We start from the raw sequence: 21,459 nt of genomic DNA, 5'->3' as shown, positions 1-21,459 counted from the left end.
AACCAAAATACATCTTCCATTACAGGGGTCTACTAAGTGTGTATGTATTGGGCAATACCGGTTAGTGCTTTTCCCTTTTCACTGCTTCAACACTGAAGATATGTATATTAGTATGTAGGTTTTCCTGGTAAATTGACACTGGAAATGGCTTTCTTGTAAAACCTACCTGCATGTTGAACTGCAATCAACGTGTTAATAGTGCTAGGAAATGCTTAAAATCCTATTGTCATCTACAGGCCTTTTAATCATCACTGAACTTGGCTGTTTACCAGTCATATCTGTTAAGTTAAAGCACAAATAAATGGGCAGTTAATTATTGAAAAGAGATCCCTAATATTTTGACCACATGTTGGTGCTGTGAACTAGACTTATATCAGGCCTGGACCCTAAGGAGGCCACGCTAAGGACAGACTCAATGCTTTGTATTCAACAATTCAATGCATACATAAAAGCCAACTGGTAGCATGTTTACAATGCACATCTCATTATCCATCAATGTTTACCCTATGGTTAAACTTTTCTCTGGAAGGGTGGCAGTATTAATATACAATGTCCGATGGAGATTTGGCAGGGTCATGGCATGTTCTGATTACAGCAAGAGTGTGGGCATTCAGTAGACAATTTGGAGATAGGATTATCTGCAGTTATTTAGTTAGGTTAGGTCTATAATCCCCCAGAAATGAGGACATGGTTCATTGAAATACACATTTTGTCAAACCAATAGAAAGTATGGTGTAATGAGAATATTGTCGTGTGTTGAATGTGTGTGTGTGCGCGTGTGCGTGTGCGTGCGTGTGTGTGTGTGTGTGTGTGTGTCTAAGGTTTGATTAGGTACTTTCCTTGACATATGCCTTACATTATGAATCTGAACCTTGAGGGGAATGTAACCAGGCAAATGATGTAGCTGTACATCTGGTTGATGAAGTCGATTTAATCAATGAAACACCACAAAGCTAACAATCATTCTTTCGCGGTGCGTTCAAGTGGCGAGCAGGAATGTAGTACGTTTTCGGAGGACGTGTTTTCCCTTCCCTCCGTTTCTTCATCCTCCCTCGATCCATCCTTCAACCCCTCGCTCCATCTCTGCCTCTGTGCTGCTGAGAAAAATGTTTTCCTCCTCCGCTTGTAAAAGGGTGTCGGTAAGGGGGGAGGCGGGGGAGGCGGGGGAGGCGGGGGGGGCCGGGGGGGGGCCGGGGGGGGGAAGGAGGCAAGGCACTTTTTGTGAGCTTGTCCGTTTTCTCCGCGGTTCAGTTTGTCGAACAGAAAGAAGACAATTAATCAAACTAAAAGGGAGATAAAAGGTAAGATTCCATACATATATAAAAACAAAAACAAAAAAAACATTAGAATTAAATAATCAATAAATAAAGGGCTGAATAAATAGTCTCCTTCGGGGGGGGGGGGGGGGGGGGAGGGAGGCGGCTATAGCGTGGTGATGCATATCATCTCGTCAGTCAGGTCCTCCTCACTCCGGCACGCCTCCGGCTCCTCGTCGCTGTAGTCACGGAGACTTAGCTCCCTGAGCCGCGCTTCGGAGAGCGAGTCCGTACCGCCGTTCCCCACCGCCGCCGCCCCACCGCCACCGCCGCCGCCGTCGTTACCCATAGTGCCGTTCAGCAGGTGGCAGGCGGCGCTCTCCATCTCGTCGATGGTCATGGCACAGGCGTCGGCGATCTCGTGCTTGGCGGCCGTCACGAACTTGGGGTCCCGGGCGTAGCGGCCCAGCCCCTCCGAGATCAGCACCTGGGGGGGAAGGGGGGGGGGGGGGGGGGGGGGGGGGGGTAGACAGGGAGACGACGTCAACCTCAAGGACCCGGACTCAGCTCGAAAGGCTTGGTTATCGTTCCAGACATAGTCATGAACCAGTTATGATTCCGCGTCATTTTTGGGTTCTGCGTCATTTTGGGGATAACTAACGTCATTTTTGGGATAACTTTGGGATAACCTTCAGCTCTTACTGTTCCAGTGGGCCCTGTCTAGAGCTTGTGTAGTTTTAGATGTTTGTCTTTCATTTATTTTAAGTATTTTGTGTTAAGTGCCTACCCCGTGTGAAGCGCCTTGAGTCTTGTCCATTTGTTGATTAGTAAATGGGTGATCTTATTGTTAATTAGATCACAAATGTATATGGTACAACGATTTGAATAAAAGTGCCCACCAAATTGATCAACAGCAAAAACCCGAAATTATTGGTGCTGTGTGTAGAACATTAAGTGTATGTGTTTGTTTGTGTGTTTGAGAGAGCGAGAGAGTGTGAGGGAGCAAGATGAACGATTAGAGGGTTATCTTAGCAGTTTCTGCGCTCATGAAGATAACTTAAACAATGCTACTTGTCACACGCATGCAAGGCAGTGGGAAGATAAGAAAGGCGAGACATTTGACTGAAGGCCACTCCTTAAAAGTACATAACGAAAATGCACAAAAATGAACATTATTTGTTGTATATCAATATGGTGTACATGATGACCCGTCTATTTCACTGCTGTCAGACATCTGCATTTTAAGATGTCTTCAAAGATTATGAATATTATTGATGGTGAAAATGAGGCGGATGTCTTTGGATGTTTTTGTTTGTGTATTTGCGTGTACACATAGTTTGTGTGGGTGTGTGTGTGTGTGTGTGTGTGTGTGTGTGTGTGTGTGTGTGTGTGTCTGTATGTGTGTGTGTTTATCTGTGTCTGTGTTTGTATGTGTGTGTTTGTCTGTGTCTGTGTGTGTATGTGTGTGTTTGTCTGTGTGTGTGTGTGTGTGTATGTGTGTGTTTGTCGTGTCTGTGTGTGCATGTGTGTTTGTCTGTTTCTGTGTCTGTGTGTGTGTGTGTGTGTGTGTGTGTGTGTGTGTGTGTGTGTGTGTGTGTGTGTGTGTGTGTGTGTGTGTGTGTGTGTGTGTGCGTGTGTGTGTGTGTGTCTGTGTCTGTGTCTGTGTCTGTGTCCGTGTCCGTGTCTGTGTCTGTGTCTGTGTGTCTGTGTCTGTGTGTATGTGTGTCTGTGTCTGTGTGTGTGTCTGTGTGTCTATGTGTGTGTTTGTCTGTGTCTGTGTCTGTGTGTGTGTGTGTGTGTGTGTGTGTGTGTGTGTGTGTGTGTGTGTGTGTGTATGCGTGCTATGCTGCACTGACCGCCTCCACCAGACTGTTGGCACTTCCTCTCTTCTGCATGAAGTGGGCGTGGCTCTCGGTGGGCAGCCTGAGTAGGGAGGGGGAGTAGGCCCGGCTGGGGGGTCCGTCCCGGGCGTCTGTGTACCAGGAGGACCTCCGCAGAGACCCCGGGATGCTGCCGATGCTGCCCGGGCTGCGCCAGTCCACCTGGGGACGGGGTAGCAGGGGCCGACATAAGACAACACACACACACACGTCAATGAGATGATTGAAGCCATTGCTATTCCCTAGTATTGTCCCTGAGTCTATTCTGAGCCAAGGAGTCAAAGTCATGATCAGCCTAATTGTCAATTGCAACAAATGTACAAGACAAATAGATTTTGTTTGTCTCTGACAAACGAAATGTCGGTTCTTCTAATTGTCTTGTACATTGTCTTGAGTTGTATCACTACATCAACGTCTGTGCTGACAGGTCTTTAAATGATCACTACTAAAACCATTTAGTGATAGTTAGCAATTTGGAAACAATTATGTTTCCAAATATATATTGTATAGTGTTAGTTTTAGTTAGTGTTTGACCCCCCCTAATGAATGAATGAACACAAAGGACTGAACGAATGGATGAATGATCAAGCGAGGCCCTAACTTCTCCTGTGCTCCCGGTTCTCTTCCTCCTTCAGCTCTTTGGATATCCTAAACATTTTTTCCTTGAAACAGCGCACACATACAAATGAAAAAGACTCCTGAGGTAAGACTTAGTTATGGTTGTACGTAGACGCAACGCAAGGGGGTCTACGGACCCATTACGTCCTTGCGGACCCCCCTTGCGTCCAACGCAAGGGCCTGACGTGCGCCTCCCAAAAATTGTAACCTAGCGTCGGGACTCGGGGCGACGCTGCAGCAAGGGCAGTGATTGGTCCGCTGACGGCAACCCGACGCAGAACCAAAACAGGTTCACGACGTCGTCGGAGCGACTGTGTGGTCATTGCGTTGGGTCAACGTGGAACCATAAATAAGCCTTTAAGCCCACCTGGATGAGGGGTGTGTAGCTGGGCGAGCCGTCTCGACCAATCGGCGAGGCCGGGGGAGTGGCCCAGGAGCGTAGCGACTGTGTCGGAGACAGACGTCGTAATCTTCGGGTGTCAAAGCCGGCTACAGCCATAACCTAGACAACACATTTGAAAGGGGCAAAGGTCACCTTGTGTGAGTGTGTGACCCAGGGAGTGGATGAGGGAGGGTGCATGCATCAATGCGTGCGTGCAACTGCCCCTCATTGTAGACTTGTATTGGTTTGAATCTATGTATGATTCGGCATCCAAGCTTTCATAACAGCGACTTATAACTCTGTGGTAACTATTACTTTTATCAAATGGGCCATTTTAGTGATTAAAAACCACCTACGTTGTTGCGTCTTTTAAGACGTTTTCACGTTGAGGGAAAGTGTAGATAAGTGGCTCTTTTTATGGCTCAATAAAAGGTTTACAATTTTGCTTCATGAAAGTTTAAAGGCCACATTTTATGATGATTTTATTCAACACCGACTACAATGAAACGCCTTCCATATATGTGTACGTTTGTGTGTGTGTGTGTGTGTGTGTGTGTGTGTGTGTGTGTGTGTGTGGCTGAGTGTGTGTGTGTGTGTGTGTGTGTGTGTGTGTGTGGCTGTGTGTGTGTGTGTGTGTGTGTGGCTAAGTGTGTCTGTATGTGTGTGTGGCTAAGTGTGTCTGTGTGTGTGTGTGGCTAAGTGTGTCTGTGTGTGTGTGTGTAGCTAAGTGTGTGTGTGTGTGTGTGTGTGTGTGTGTGTGTGTGTGTGTGTGTGTGTGTGTGTGTGTGTGTGTGTGTGTGTGTGTGTGTGTGTGTGTGTGTGTGCGTGCGTGCGTGCGTGTGTGCGTGCGCGTGTGTGTGTGTGTGCTGGATCACCTGCTGCTGCATGAGGTGCAGGGGCAGAGCCGTGCAGGAGGGCGAGAGAGGGGGCGGGTCCTCGTCGCTGCCCTGGCGACGCAGACACTCAAAGCTGAAGGTGGACCTGCCGGACGCTGGGAAGGACCCATCACACACAGCGTTACACACATCGACCCGCGTCGACGCACAACACAAGCCATCACATCCTCACATACCAAACACACAACACAAGACGACCACAGAACAACGTACGCATCACAACGACGCACAACATGCAGCCACACCCAAGACAGACAACGTCACACAAAAGAACAACACACCACACAACGATGTCACAAGCAGTGGAAACGTCAAAGCCTCCTGAAAACCACTCGCATGACTAGACTGAGTTTAAACCAGGGTGGCTCGGTCAAGTGCCCCTGTACCCCTTCTAGTCTGGGCTATTATCTGGTCGGGTTCATTGACAAAAGAGGGATAGACAACAACGGCGAATCAACTCACGTTGCGGCGAGGAAAGAAACCGCCTCTTGGGTGACCGACAACCATCTTGGAAGATGGGCTGTTGGTCGTCGTCATAGTAACCCCCGGGGGCTTCGGGGTCCTGGTCCCCCTCGGCGTCATGGTAGTCCATGTGAGACAACCTGCAGGGGTGGTAGAACACAATACGTACGTGGAGTTTAACATTTGATTCATAACACACGATAGTTTAGGTTTTAATTGTGTTCATACATCCTGGGCATAATCTCTGCAATGAAACAATAGACATTTTCAGACGATATATTATGTGATAACAAGAGGAAAGTTGTTGATAAAAATATAAAGTTAAGAAAACATGCAATACATCCAGAGGGGCTCCTGGTGTCATTGTCACCGCCCACCCTCTGCATGGAGAACAGTGGAGGCTCCCCTTCCCCACCTTAACCCTCTGCATGGAGAACAGTGGAGGCTCCCCTTCCCCACCTTAACCCTCTGCATGGAGAACAGTGGAGGCTGAATCCTAATAACAGTACATGATAACAGTAGTATCAAGGGGAAGTCAGGTCTTAAGGGACGACCTGTCTCTTGTGAACATGATGTCGTCTTCGTTGAACTCCTCCCCACTGTAGTACTCCCCCGAGCCCCAGTCCTCATCACTGGTCCCGCCCCCCGGCTCCTCTCGGCGAATAGCGGGGTAGGCGCCGCCCCCTGCCTCCGACCTGGTGGTTAGAAGACGTCAAGTGAACCCACTCGTCGACGCAGCCGTCGCAACGTTGCAATTAAAAAACGTTTTGAATATGAATAAAAACACACGTTATTACGCGTTGGCCTATTGCAAAGATATAAATCGAAGCTTTGCTAAAACAAGTTTCAAGTGTTCCACTTGATTCCCGTCGTCCAGCGTACCTGACATAGGCCTCGTAGTAGCGCGTCCTGCTCCTACGTGCAGCAGGAGACGGAGCAGTCCTGCTTGTACGTGTTGCAGGAGACGGAGAACGGTCGTCCAGCAAACACAGGTGATCATGGAAGAGAAGAATCATGAGCCTTGCGATTAGAAATGGGCTAGAAACGTCCCCACACACACTCACACACCACCCAGCAGCAATACAGCCACGGCATACCGCCGCGCCTCTGAACGCCGCCGACTGACCTGCTGGAGTTCCACTTCCTGCGGCCGGCCGGCTCTCCCGCGTGCCGGCCGGCCGCGCTAGACGACGCCGGCACGCCCCCGTTGGGATCCCGGCGAGACGAGGGTCTGGTCCCGTTGGCCAGGGGCGGCACGGAGGGCACGTTGGCGTTGTTGAGGTTGGCGTTGGAGCACACGGGCGACTGGTGCCTCTTGGCGGCGTCACAGCCGGGGTGTTCCCGGAGGTGGGCGGGGCCCTGGCGATGGTTGTGCTGAAGCGGGGAGGAGGCGGCGGCAGTGGCGGTGGCGGCGGCCTCGGCCCCTCCCGCCCATCCCCTGTCGTCGTCGCCGGCCCCCGTGGCGTTGGGGAGGGACGGGAGCACCTGCAGCGGCCGCTGGGTGACGTTGGACAGATGGGCGGAGCCCCGCTGGTCCCCGTTGGCGTGGCAGACGTGGTTGCCGAAGAGACCGCCGTTACGCTGCCCGGGAGACACAGACAACGGGTGAGACCGGGGGAGACCGGGGTGAGACCGGGGTGAGACCGGGGTAGGACGGGGGAGAGCACATGAGGACAGGTAACAACAAGTGAGAACAGGGGAGAAAGGGTGTGGACAGGTGTGGACAGGTGTGGACAGGTGTGGACAGGTGTGGACAGGTGTGGACAGGGGGGAGAAGAAAACAAACGACAGCACCAGGTGAAACAGGTGAGAAGCCGCAGACACGGGCATATCAATAATTAACAGAAAGCCTTCACCAGTAACAGATAGGATAAGTTACTCATTCACAAGTTAAGCAGCCATGTAAACATTTTGAAATGCAATACAAACTGTTCAAACTATAAAATGATTCTGTGAATCACCTGCTGACATGTCAAAGTGTATTGGCCTCATATGGTAATAGGGAAATTTGTTTTCCTCTACATTTCCAGGGTATCAAAACATGATGCTCTGTCTGAGAAGTAACCACAAGATCTTATATCCGCTTCCTCTCACTGGATTTTTCTGTTTTTTCTGTTACCCAGCTACGGATACCACATTCTTTTTTGAGTTTCCCAATGACTCAATTTATTTAACTTATTCATAATCGATGTACACAAAGATAAAGATCAGCCCAGCAAGTTGGTCTTGACGACGAGGCTCTCGTTGTGATGATCATGGTAGAAAAAGTATCAAAATAATACAATTTGAGGGAGCAAGAGATGCAACTTGTGTGGTTAAATGCAGCAATACTAAAAGCCCAGTTTGATTGAACGACAGCGCAACCCCATTCAAACTTCAAGCGCCACGTCAACTCCACTGGCCGTGTTTACCCTGTAGATCTCCTCCTCCTCCTCTCCATTGGCCTCCACCAGCCCCTCCTCCTGCAGGTCACATGATATGGCGCGCCGAATCTCCGGTCCGATGTCGTGCAGCGTCCGCAGACCGGCCTGCGTGTAGGGGGGGGGGAGACAGCTGTGAGCCGGCAGACGACCACACTGACATTTGCATGCGCGTGCACACATTGATAACATAGAATAAACTGGAAAAATGTGCACTTGATAGTTTTTTTCCAACATGCCTCTCATTATGCATGCACCCAAACACCCACACATACAAGCCTACTTTTTCTCACACACACACGTACGCACGCACAAACACACGAACGCAAGCACACACACACACCCACACACGCATGCATGCATGCATACAAACGCACATGGGCACACACACACACAAACACACACACACACACACACATTCATTCAAACACAGAGGCACACACCGACACACACACAGACACACACACTCTATTTCTAGCCGGGATAACAGCTGCCTCTGGCACTAGTTAAAGGTCAAAAGTCTGAAAGACAGAGGCGATTTACAGGCATGCTTACAACTGAAGTGAGTGGAGCTTCTTCCCACCCGGCCCTTTCACTCTCGCACAGCCACCCTGAACCCATCCACACACACACACACACACACACACACACACACACACACACAGAAACACACACACACGCGCGCGCACACACACACACACACACACACACACACACACACACACACACACACACACACACACACACACACACACACACACACACACACACACACACACACACACACAAATACATAAATACACACACATAGCCTCTATATAGCGGAGCTGAATGTGAGTGGACCGGATATCACAGTTTCCCCAGTTGAGCCACTATCTAGAGGAAGTCATTGTGAATATGATGTTGTGAATATGTCCAAATACATGTAGTATAAAATACCAACAGGATAACAAGTGAGTCATCATGTAAGTCATCATCACAGGTGAGTCGTTTGGACATTTGTCAGCCCCACACATGACAAAGGCAGACGCCAATCGCGACCTTGCTGCAGAGCCTACAGTCAGAGCCAGCAGGCCAGCCACCCACCTGCAGTGCCATGGTGGTGTTGAGTCCATCCCAGGGGTGCCTCCCCACCAGGCCTTGCTCCTTGCGTCGCTTGAACTTCCTGAAGTAGTCCTGGATCAGGAAGGTGGCGTAGAACTTCCCCACCGTTATCTCGTCATCTGAGCCAACAAGAAAAAAAAAAAACGGGTTCAAAAAATGAAAACAAACAAAACAAAACCAGTATCTTTCAGCCAAAAAATCAGTTGTGTCAATACACCTTAACAAACATTCCAACATCTAACTAGTGGATTACTTCTCGGTTTTCCAAATAGCACAGCAGCCTCAGAGTACTGGCATTTCCAAATTAAAGGAAGCCCAATACGCTTATCATTCAAAATGCCTAAATGAGCCGACACAGGCAAGGCAGGCCTAGCTTAACATCATACACGTAGTTATTTCATTCTCAGCCATGAGCACTGAGAATGGCATGGTTTTGACCTGCGCACCAACTTTTACAGATCATCGTCATCAGACATCTCCGGTGGCCAATTTTTCTTTCTGCCATAAACAGCAGAAGGAACACAAAGGAAAATGTCTATCTGAACTGGAGAACTCAGAAATACAAGAAGTATTTGTGGGAACTCCGAACAAACAACACGTCCAAGCCTGTGCAAGCCAGCCCGCAGAAGATGCAGGAGCCAGGGGACAGATCGCAAGATGTGCAAAGCTAAGCCGAGCAGGGTGCTACGTGCACCACCAAGGAGGGCTCTGTCTAACACACTTCATAAAGAACCCATAAGACTCTGTTCATGTTTATGTTCGCCCTCATTGAATTCCACTTCAGACTTGAAGGGCCAGGGCGACATCCACAAAAGCATCTTAAGATAGTTCCTAGGAAGTTTCCTGAGAATTTTCTCGCATTGCTTGAGATGTTATATTCCTTGCTTACACGCTTGTTTTTAAGTAGTCTCCCTTTTGAAACTTGTGAGTCACTTGCATTCTCTAGAGCAGGGGTCTCAAACTCGCGGCCCGGGGGCCAATTGAGGCCCGCGGGATGATATTTTGTGGTCCGCCACTTGACATCAAAGTTTAGTGTTAGTGTGGCCAGCGCATTGTTGTCAAACACACATTTTTGCTGAATGGCTTGCCACGCTTTTTTATCACTTGTGATAGGGTGACCAGATGTCCCGGTTTTGCCGGGACAGTCCCAATTTTGAGTTGCGTGTCCTGAGTCCCGACAAAAGCCAAAGGACGCTAAAATGTTCCGGTTTCCACCAACTGCTATTAAATGTCCCGTGTTGTCAGCGATTACATAGCGAACGTGATCTAATGATAGCCCGATCAATAATTTAGATTGGGTCAGTTGTGCTGAGAGAGAGAGAGAGAGAGAGATAACCCTACAATTCCATACCCCCAGAATAACAAAGAACTGCCAAGAAAAGCTGTCAGTAAGGGGAAGAAGTTGAGAAATGGCAAGGCAATTGCCACAAACTCTGGGAGAGAGAGATACATTCAGAAAGAGAGAGGGAGACATACAAGCAGGGGAAGAGACATACATAAATACAAACATACGTACAGTCAGAGAGAGAGAGAGAGAGAGAGACAGAGTGAGAGATAGAGAAAGAGAGCGGCAAAGATGTGGGGAGATAGGTTCAGCAGAGCTGAGTAAGCAGGGCCATAAGCAGACAACACACAGAAGTACCAGAATTGCATATCATCAGTTGTCAGGCCGGTCATATAACTTAAATAGGGTATTTGGTATCACAGAGTAGAGCTAATGCTGAACTCTCAATGAGAAACCAGTAACAAAATAATCTTTATGATGATATAAAATAATAGTTATTTGTTTTGACCTTCTGTTTTTGTAAGTAAATTATTTCAATAATAATATATAGCATCCTATAAATCTATATTTGTACTGTTAAAATATTTGATAACATAAATGGATGAGTGCTTAAGAGATAAGTAATAGGAGTAAAGTAGAGAGAGGTATTGGGTCGTTCCTAACACAAATACATGCATGAGGTCTTTACGCACTTGAAAAACCACACAGACACGTTGAAGATTGTAAGCATACAAAATGTAAACAACAGAGTGTTGTTGCTGCAAACTGCATGTGGTCGGAAAGCCAAAAGCAAAATATTTAGAAAGTACAACAGTTAAAAAACCACCAGATGTCTTTGGTACTAAAGACACTTAAGTTATACAATAGCAATAGCAACACTACTATTACAACAAGGCCCAAGGAGCAGAAGGAAGATAAGAGACTGAAAGAGAGAGAGGGAGAGAGAGAGAGAGAGACAGAGACAGAGACAGAGACAGAGACAGAGACAGAGACAGAGACAGAGACAGAGAGACAGAGACAGAGAGACAGAGAGAGAGAGAGAGAGAGAGAGAGAGAGAGAGACACACACACACACACACACACACACACACACACACACACACACACACACACACACACACACACACACACACACACACACACACACACACAGAGACAGAGAGAGAGACACACACAGAAATATGAAAAGCCAATAAAATGTGAAGAAGCAAGAGACGGATGGTCCCACCGAGAAGGAGTGTTAAGGAGCTTGTTTCTGTGAATTCACAGTTAGCCGGTGAGAATACTACAACCAACCTAATTTGTTTCCTGTGGTGTTTATCTGTGGCTAGCTACACAGAGTGATGCCTGCATGAACAGGATGCCACCGAACCCACTATAGTCATGCTCAGCAGTTCTGACTAATCTGGTGACTTCTTATCCAATCCACTGTCACTGACCCCTGTTTTGAGAGGACAACTGTGGGAGGTTGCTAATCGCCATTATTATTATTTGCCATTTGGTGATTTGTCCATAGCAACTGACAATATATACCTTTCGTTGCTACATGTAATTAATGAGCAGGTAGAGGGTTATTGGGCTCATTGGGCTCGAACCCAGAACCTGTTAGCTGGAACCTATTTTGAATCTTGGACAATGAATTCCTTTCTATCCTTTGGCATAATTGCTTGCAGATGCAAATGACGGGTAAAGATTGTGCAAGATTATTTTGAAGGATTAATCGGTTCATCACAGGATCCCCAGTAGGTATGCTGTTTTCTTGCATCAACGGCCCCAATCACACTTTGTGTGGGTTATATTTGCATCATGCAAATGGAGCTTCTGTGGGTTGGCATAAGGTACCAGTGGAAATGTCGTGCGACAGGAGGTTGAATACGTTTGGATGCTCTTTAAGCCGCGGAAGAGATGAGAAGAATGATACGAACGTGTCTGAACTGTGTGTGTGTGTGTGCGCGCGCGTGCGTGCGTGCGTGAGTGTGTGCGTGACAGACGTGGTCTATGGCCATCTCTAAATAGAGTTAGGATTTAAATTTGTCATTTAAAATGATCAACATTGGTTGTGATAAGCTTACAAAATGCTTGCTTTTCTCAGTTTTCTGGTTCTACAATGAACACTTTTATGCCTTTGCCTGCCCGTTTTCTGGTATTTATGGCATTTTAACACCCTTATGGGCCCCTTATCCCCCTAGTGGCCATTTTGGTTCTAAACCCTCGCAGGGTGGAGGAACTGAATGGGGAGTTACACATTCAGTTGCTCAACTCAGCTCGTGTCTAGAACCAAGATGGAGCCAAGCAGGCCGCTAGGTTAGCAAGCCCTGTGGACCAGCACTGACCGCCTGCGGCTGGAACCACTTGGTCCAGAAGCTTCATGCTGGTCCTCTTCCAGATCTTCTTGATGACCGCCCTCAGCTCCTCGTTGGCCAGGTCCAGGTTACCTGGCCAACGAAAGGAAAGGGGAAACAAACAAACAAACAAACAAACAAACAAACAAAGACAGAAAGACAAAAAGAAACAAAGAAAGGACCAAACAAGCAAAGACTCATTAATTACATGCACTTGACAACTTTCACAAATACTCTGGGTAATGAGGTCTCTCTTGCGTTCACGCACACACACACACACACACACACACACACACACACACACACACACACACACACACACACACACACACACACACACACACACACACACACACACACACATTTCCCTTTTCACATTTCCCTTTTTAAGGTTACCGTGGAGATCCGTCTGTTTCCTTGAAGAACACAACTTTGATGCCAATGTTCTGAACAATGTGTTTAGTGTGTGTGGAGCAGGTGGAGATCTTGGAAGAATTGGGTTACAACATATGGTAACATGTGGCCACGACAGCGCTTGGAGCGCCCTCTACGGGCTGAAACACCCCATGGCTCCGCACCTGTCACACTAACTAGTGATGTCTAAGCATATGTGTTTTACCATCAATGCGAAAACGAAAAGACATGATGATGTTTTGAGGATCACTTTGTTGCATATTTTTTAGTTGATCTGGTCTGATATTTTGGAATGCTAATAACCATCCTATCTCTTACAAATACTGTGAATATTCTGTTTAATGTATGCATTGTCTGTCAGTATAGGTGGTGTTTATTTGTTGTGGTCATTCTTGCACTATAATGTTGTTACGTTACTATATCATTATGTTATATGTTGCGTGGCAAATATATTAATAGCACATTTGGAGTATGGGGAAACGCAATTTCGGTCCACAGTGTAACCTGTTGCACGGTCGGTCTGTCAATAAAGTTTACTTTGACTGTGATCTCGGTGATCTCCACCAGAGCCTGGCCCCGCCCGCTGCTCACCCTCAGTCTTGATCTTCAGCGCGGTCCGGACCAGGGCGAACAGCGTGGCGTTGAACATCACCGTGCCGTCGCTGTTCAGAGGCATGTTCATCGCCACCAGACGCTGGTCATGGAAAGTCATAGATATGAGGAATCAAATGCAGACACAATCAGCCCCTTCTCCTCGCAGGTCTGGAACGTTTTGTTCTCAAAGTGCTTCTTTTCAGGAGTCAGAATTGGAACAAAAAAAAGTGAAATAGAGAGAGGTTTCATAAGAGCAGATTCATCTATCAGTTAATCATCAGTTCAACTCAAACTCGTACTCTTTGAAGATACGTAAATGAATGCACATTATCCATATGTATAAAGACAACACTACAGTACACTTGACGAAAAACTATGAGTCTGCACTGGGCTTCCTCGGCTGCCGTAACACTGGAATTGAACATAGCACTCAGTTCTCTTATGATATCTCTGCACTAGAGCGTTGGTCGTGGGGTCCTCCTACGTCACCACCCACCTTGCACGCCACCCGGTGGGGACAGAGCTTCCCAAAGCCCAGGGGAGGCTGGATCCTCCTCAGCAGGGTCACCACGTCCAGATGTTTGATCCGACCCCTGCAGTCACAACCCCCGTTTGGTCTGTTATTTGATTGACTTTGGTCCATGGGATGTTTAGTTCCACCCAGCAACATGTGAATTAGCAGCATTAGGGATTGAAGCAGAGCCCACAATGCGGCTGGTTCAGCTAGTTCAGATCTTCACAAGAACATCTGCATAGAAGTACGTCGATCGTATCTCCGAGCAGAGGAACACACATATTTTGTATAGACCTACTTGGCTTCAGGGTCGTATTCGGACCAGATCCTCTTGAACTCTATAACTCTAAACTGTATAGATGCAGTTTATTGAACCCCCATCACATTTTAAAAACATTAAAAGGACAATTGTGATAATACAATAAAGCAAAATCATTAATGCAAAGAAAAGTTCCAATATTGATAAGCTTTATGTATAGTTCCACATAGAATTATGTTGATCGTATCTCCGAGCAGAGGAGGACACATATTGGGTATAGACCTACTTGGCTTCAGGGTCGTATTCGGACCAGATCCTCTTGAACTCATCCAGGTGATGTGGCCCCAGAATGGACCAATCCCGAGTAAGGTAGTCAAAGTTGTCCATGATGACGGCCACAAACAGGTTAATGATCTGACAAAGGCAAGAACCATTTGGTTAAACAACTTTTATTTTTGACTTGTTGTCAGTCGTAGAATCTATCCCATCGAGTATAAACGACGTAATCTGGATGAAGAATCTTATGTCATTGAATCTCTCATATGTGTGCACGTGGAGCTTGCAGACTTTACCAGGAAGGCGCAGAGCATGTAGAAGCTGATGAAGTAGATGATGGCGAAGCCGCTGCCACAGCTCTTCTCCCCAGACTCAGAGTCACAATTTTCGCTCGGCATACAGGCCAGCATTATCTCCTGCCATGCTTCACCTGTCGCACACCTGGGGAGGAGAAAGGACAACTATCAACCTATAGCACCTAGAAATCCATCCTATAGCGACTTGGCGATGGGCTTTTTTTGTAAGGCAAGGCTGGTATATTTACAATTTATAGAACCCTCATCACGTTGTAAAAGGACAATTGTGATAATACAATAAAGGACAATCATTAATACAAAGAAAAGTTCCAATATTGATAAGCTTTATGTATAGTTCTCAACCTCAACTGTGAATGGATTTGGATTAGTGCTTCGCATTGACCACAATAATAATGTACAAAGCAAATGACCAAAAACACCATTCGTGGCAACTCACAGACAGCCATACACAGAATTCCTATGGATGCATGTCCACGACAAAAACAACAGCCACTACCTGAAGAGCATCAGGACAGCCTGTGGAAACGTCTGGAAGTTGTTGTTGCGGTTGATATGTGTTCCGTCCACCATTGCTATTTTCCCAAACACCTGAAGAACACCAAAGGACACATTTTCCTCAACCGCTGGAAGGCAATCGAACCGCCTTATCTTCATTGCCCTGACTATTCAGTAAAAATGACGGTTACTAATGTTTATGACCATTTATAACCTCCAGCTTGTCGGCCATCAGGCTCTAGATAAAAATCGAAAGTCTGATTTCTGAAACTATGTCACTACCAATCTGTTCTTATAGAAGCGCTTAGCTCTCCTGGATGTCAATCAATCTTAGTCATTCTCAAGGCTTTTCCTTGTCTCTCGTAGAAGCTTTTCCTTGTCTCATCTCACAGGGTTTCAGAAGGCACTGTCACCCAATCGTTGGAGCTTTGGCCTATGCAACTCTTGGAGACCATCACTTTGATTTGTTCACAGATAAAAACTAAATTGATGGTGGGTGGACCCTATTCTAATGAACAAATGTTAAAAGTAAAAACGACCAAATTGAGTCTTTGCAGTGTAAAGTTTCATCTGCGCTAAGGTCGAACAACGATACCTGCATTCCGATGACTGCATAGATGAAGAAGAGCATGGCGATCAGAAGGGCAACGTAGGGAAGAGCCTGCATTTGGGGGAAAAGTCTGTATTTATGCAACACCACTCATTATAACCCTCATACTTGACGATGCATGCTTAGAAAAAGGATCATAAAGTTAGCCTAAGTAGTAACTATTGGGATGACACTGCCCCCTCCTGCAAACAACTCTCTGACCAAAGCAATATCAATTTCTTATATCTCATAGTCTTATCTCATGATTAATGCTGAGCAGGGGCATCACTTTCACCACGATGAACACTCTCACCCGACTGGTCAACGATTTTTTACCTTCTACTTCTAATGAATGGATGAACCCTAGAGCTGTGCAAATAATCGAATAATTACGATTGATTCTTCTCTTCTTCTTCTTTTTAAGTATATTTAATTTAGAAGAACAGCTGTATACATATTTGCACATTATTTTCAAGTACTTTCGATTTTAACATTTTGGGAAATTTCAAAGTTCTCATTTACCAAGTGTTTCTCTTTGAGAGAAATTCTTAAAAAGCGCATTATGTTTTTAAACCCCAAAAATACTGTTTAAATAATCACGATTTCAATATTGACCAAAACAATCATGATTATGATTTTTTTTCCATAATCAAGCATCCCTAGTGGAGCCCCGTGGATGGACCCCCACCCTCCCCTCCCCTCACCTGAAACGACTTGATGAAGGTCCACAGCAGGGTTCTGATCCCCTCCCCCCTGCTCAGCAGCTTGACCAACCGCATCACCCGGAACAGGCGGAAGAAGGTGATGGAGATGCGTGCGCTGTCCTGGTTCTGTAACACAGGCGCACGGCGTGACCGGGGGAACGGGCAGACGGACAGACAGCATGCAGACAGAGAGGAGGCGGACGAGGCCGTCCGGACACGGGGACACAGGGGTGTCTCACTAACTGAAACATTATGTCCCTCAACTCGGTCGTTCATCATTCATCCATCTCCTAACTAAATGTATATTTTGTGGTCGATTACAAAAATACACATTTTTTAGGAGTTGTTTCATCGTTTGCTAACCTGCACGTTGGGGTCAAGACATGCATGTTGTTTCGATACGTTTGTCCCACAGTAAAAACATACAATGTCATGCACGCACACACACACACACACACACACACACACATACACACACAGGGGCGCTCGGACACCAAATGGATCCTATGTAGAGTGAAAGGATGCCACTATAGCATGCTGTATGGAGTACGGCTGGTCTGGGCCAGAAGGTCCTCAGAGGGTATAGCCTTGGTCTGGTCACCAAGACCTCCCTGAGTTACTGAGAGAAGCCCTGATGGAGATGGTGCTTGGGGCTCTTGGTGACCGAGGGGAAACAGCTCTTATGTCCGGTGTCATCAGATCGCTTTTTTGTAGATTGACTTGGTAGGAAGACTTTTCTTAATTTTGACGAATGGCCAGGGTGTTTTCCAGCTGTGCAGCTGGTGGTACATCTGTGGGACTTTCACCCCTCTTTAATGACGTTGGAATACACCGTTAAAAAAAAAGGAAATTCCAAGCCTAGCCTGGAGAAACTAATACCCTACCCAGAGTGGCCTCAACCAACCCTATCCTAGCCCTTCGTATCCTTCCTTTCGGGAGCACAGAGCGAGCCTCCTCGATGAAGGGCTTACAACCAAGAAACCACCCAGCACGGAACCGCACGGCACATCAAATCTGCCGAGTCATGTATCCAGACATCTCGACAAGGTCCATTCAACCCGTGCAAACCGTGGGTGAAACACAAGCACGGACAAGAGCATCAATGAACCCCTCGCATGTTATCGAACCGTTTATGTTGATGTAAAAGTGCTTTGACAAAAACAACAGGCAACAGATCATTACAATGAAAAGACATCAACTGAACCTTTCAACTTTCGGACGGACGACAAAAAGGGGTGGGTGGGGAGCAGGGGGGGAGGGGGGGGGTTGCATATTAGGGGAGGGGCTTTTCTTACCCCTGGTTCCACTATCACCTTGACGACAGGAAGGGCTGCCGACTTGAAACCAAAAGCCTAGGGTTAAACTGAGTTTGCCAGGTACAAATCTTAAGAAAAGCGTGCGTCTGTCCTAAGTGAATGGTGCTCCTTTGAACGGTTGCCTGTAAATGTGATATACATCCTACTTGAACGTAGCAGGTCTGACAACAAAGCATGCATGCTTTTTACTTCTGTACACCATCTCATCTACAGAGACCCACACCAGAATGAGTATGTGTGTGTGTGTGTGTGTGTGTGTGTGTGTGTGTGTGTGTGTGTGTGTGTGTGTGTGTGTGTGTGTGTGTGTGTGTGTGTGTGTGTGTGTGTGTGTGTGTGTGTGTGTGTGTTTCCAATAGTGTAGACTCAGTCCAAAGCCACAAATAATTCTGCAATGACTCGAGGACACATGGAGCACATGGTTTAAAGATGTTGAGAAACAGCGGGAGGAGATTCCTTGCAGTTTCTAGCGGTAAGCCTTGCAAAAAGTCTCACAATGAACATACCGAGAATTATGTATAGAAGATGTAACACAAGTTGTGTTTTTCCCGGTTAACGGCTTTTAATTAACCTTTTGATTTGTTATTTGTCCAATCATTTAAATCATGTTCTGGCTTCTTTTTTTTTTTGCGGATGGACAATACAAGTCAAAGCTAAACCTTACATGATCCCAACCATTACACATCGTGATCCTGAATGCAGCCCTGACCGGAGACACTGCAAGGTGAACTCAAGGCAAACACAGAGGACAGAGGGGGTGGCAGGGGATGGGGAGATGTGTGTGTGTGTGTGTGTGTGTGTGTGTGTGTGTGTGTGTGTGTGTGTGTGTGTGTGTGTGTTTGTGTGTGTGATACACATCTACTCACATTGATCTCAGTGATGGCAATATCGACCACGCTACCCACAACAATTAATGCGTCAAACGTGTTCCATGCATCAGCGAAATAGTGCTGCAGACACCAGCCCCGAGAAAACAAGAGGGACGAGAGACAGAGAGAGAGACAGAGACAGAGACAGAGACAGAGACAGAGAGAGAGAGAGAGAGAGAGAGAGAGAGAGAGAGAGAGAGAGAGAGAGAGAGAGAGAGAGACACACACACACACACAGAAACATGAAAAGCCAATAAAATGTGAAGAAGCAAGAGACGGATAAAGCAAACATTTCTAGGATACACCGAGTCAGTAAGAGAGGAAGGAGGGACTCTTCATTTCATAAACAGTTTTGTTATTGTGTTGTAACATGAACTAAAATGACAGTTAAAAGTTCACTGATCCCTCACTGACTCAGTGCTTATTTAATAAAATTAATGATTTGCCATCATAGCCTTTGACTAAGTGATTCATATGGATCATTCTGTTCACTGTATATATATATATATATATATATATATATATTTATATATATTGTGTAGTTTAGCCAAGAAGTAGATCATACAGTCTGTCCTATTTTTTAGGACTGATGCTTCCATTTTGAATGTAATAGGAAATTTCTGTCCGACACCAGTATATTACTGAACCTTTTACAAGCCATTTTGGATTTGATCCACCTATACTGATATTTGGTCAGTGTCGGCTGATGTGTGTGTTATGTGTGAACCAAAGCCTATGATGTCCAACCCTGACCTTGTGCACAACGAATTGTAATAAAAGCAGATAGTCCAAAACAACGCCAGCTCAGAGAAAACAACAAACTACTACGAACGACCAACATGAGCAGAGCAGTGAGAGAAATGGAGGGCGGAAGGCGAGAAAGAAATAAGGAAAGGAAAGTGCTGCAGCGGATGTAGGGGGAGGAGAAGGAGAAGGAGGAGGAGGAGGAGGAGGAGGAGGAGGAGGAGGAGGAGGAGGAGGAGGAGGAGAAGGAGAAGGAGGAGGAGGAGGAGGAGGAGGAGGAGGAGGAGTGCAAGGGGATGGGGGGGGGGGGTCTACGAGGGTCTACCTGACTGAGGACGATATCGACTACACTCCCGATCACCACCAGAGCGTCAAAGACGTTCCAGGCGTCTCCCACGTAGCCCTGGTCGCCACGGTAACGTACAGCCAGGAGAGAGGTGGTAACAGTGGAGAGGGATGGGGGAGAGGGGGTCATGAAAAGGAAAAAAGACACAGTGAGGTCAGGGGTCACAGGGGATGAAGTGTGGGGGGGGGGGGGGGGGGGGGGAGACAAGGGGTTGGGTAAAAGGTTAGAAATAAGGACATAAGAGTAGAATCACATGGCGGATAAGTTAAGAGGGAAAAGGGGAGAGGAGGGCAGATGAAGGGAGATAGGAAGAGGAGTTAAGGTGACAAAAGAGAGGGAGAAAAGGAAAGAGAAGATGAAAGAAAAGGTGAGGAGAGAGGGAGATGAATGGAATCCAAGGTCTCGGTTCCGCACGTCGTTTCAGTGAGACTTCTACCGTTCGGCCCAGCCGGAGCGCATTAACTCTCACGTGTGGTGTCCCTGAGAGTGAAAGTGAAATCTGAAATGTCGGAGCGGCGTTCCGATCCGGCGCATCGATCACTGCAAGTCGCATTGAAACGACACAGAGGTCAGAGGTCAGAGAGGAGGAGGAGAGAGGTGGGGAGGAGAGGAGGGAAGTGGGAAGGATAGGAGGGAAGTGGAGAGGAGAGAAGTGGGGAGGAGAGAAGTGGGGAGGAGAGGAGGGGAAGTGGGAAGGATAGGAGGGAAGTGGAGAGGAGAGAAGTGGGGAGGAGAGGAGAGAAGTGGGGAGAAGAGAAGTGGGGAGGAGAGGAGGGAAGTGGGAAGGATAGGAGGGAAGTGAAGAGGAGAGAAGTGGGGAGGAGAGGAGAGAAGAGGAGAAAAGAGGAAAGGGGAGGAGAGGAGAGAAGTGGGAAGGATAGGAGGGATGTGGAGAGGAGAGAAGTGGGGAGAAGAGAAGTGGGGAGGAGAGGAGGGAAGTGAAGAGGAGAGAAGTGGGGAGGAGAGGACAGAAGAGGGGAGAAGAGAAGTGGGGAGGAGAGGAGGGAAGTGAAGAGGAGAGAAGTGGGGAGGAGAGGAGAGAAGAGGAGAAAAGAGGAGAGGGGAGGAGAGGAGAGAAGTGGGAAGGATAGGAGAAAAGAGGCGAGGAGAGGAATGTGGAGGAGAGAAGTGGGGGAGGAGAGGAGAGAAGTGAAGAGGAGAGAAGTGGGGAGGAGAGGACAGAAGAGGGGAGAAGAGAAGTGGGGAGGAGAGGAGGGAAGTGAAGAGGAGAGAAGTGGGGAGGAGAGGAGAGAAGAGGAGAAAAGAGGAGAGGGGAGGAGAGGAGAGAAGAGAAGTGGGGAGGAGAGAAGTGGGGAGGAGAGGAGGGAAGTGAAGAGGAGAGGAGAGAAGAGGAGAAAAGAGGAGAGGGGAGGAGAGGAG

The 21,459-nt window shown here is 47.2% G+C and overlaps 1 protein-coding gene across 4 annotated transcripts; it reads right to left on the bottom strand.

Moving 5' to 3' along the window:
• Nucleotides 1-911: 911 nt before the first annotated feature.
• On the bottom strand, nucleotides 912-20,242 carry cacna1db (calcium channel, voltage-dependent, L type, alpha 1D subunit, b). 4 transcript variants are annotated; one of them, XM_060056938.1, is made up of 21 exons: nucleotides 20,059-20,242; nucleotides 18,987-19,070; nucleotides 18,103-18,144; nucleotides 16,808-16,933; nucleotides 16,110-16,175; nucleotides 15,516-15,607; nucleotides 14,999-15,143; nucleotides 14,713-14,840; nucleotides 14,150-14,246; nucleotides 13,651-13,753; nucleotides 12,637-12,738; nucleotides 9,001-9,137; nucleotides 7,906-8,022; nucleotides 6,621-7,075; nucleotides 6,377-6,436; nucleotides 6,049-6,189; nucleotides 5,495-5,634; nucleotides 5,012-5,127; nucleotides 4,122-4,256; nucleotides 3,113-3,298; nucleotides 912-1,743 (listed from the first exon to the last, which is right to left on the bottom strand). In XM_060056938.1, the coding sequence occupies exons 1-21, from the start codon at nucleotides 20,206-20,208 to the stop codon at nucleotides 1,423-1,425; spliced, it is 2,943 nt and encodes a 980-aa protein (XP_059912921.1). In that variant the 5' UTR covers nucleotides 20,209-20,242; the 3' UTR covers nucleotides 912-1,422. The 4 variants fall into 4 exon arrangements, with proteins under 4 accessions (XP_059912921.1, XP_059912927.1, XP_059912931.1 ...); XM_060056944.1 differs by lacking the exon at nucleotides 18,103-18,144; XM_060056948.1 differs by lacking the exon at nucleotides 18,987-19,070.
• Nucleotides 20,243-21,459: the final 1,217 nt, after the last annotated feature.

This window comes from Gadus macrocephalus, chromosome 1 (genome assembly GCF_031168955.1).
Source record: "Gadus macrocephalus chromosome 1, ASM3116895v1".
Lineage (NCBI taxonomy): Eukaryota > Metazoa > Chordata > Actinopteri > Gadiformes > Gadidae > Gadus > Gadus macrocephalus.
The sequence above is the reverse complement of the archived record's forward strand: the minus strand, read 5'-3'. Positions and strand labels throughout refer to the sequence as shown.

Excerpts from the sequence above, each read along its gene's own strand:
- cacna1db (XM_060056938.1), bottom strand. The coding sequence starts at position 20,208 with ATGACCCCCTCTCCCCCATCCCTCTCCACTGTTACCACCTCTCTCCTG. Across the intron at positions 16,176-16,807 it reads CCTTCATCAAGTCGTTTCAG|GCTCTTCCCTACGTTGCCCT; the intron begins GTGAGGGGAGGG and ends CCCCAAATGCAG. Across the intron at positions 14,841-14,998 it reads ACATGCTCTGCGCCTTCCTG|ATCATTAACCTGTTTGTGGC; the intron begins GTAAAGTCTGCA and ends TGCCTTTGTCAG.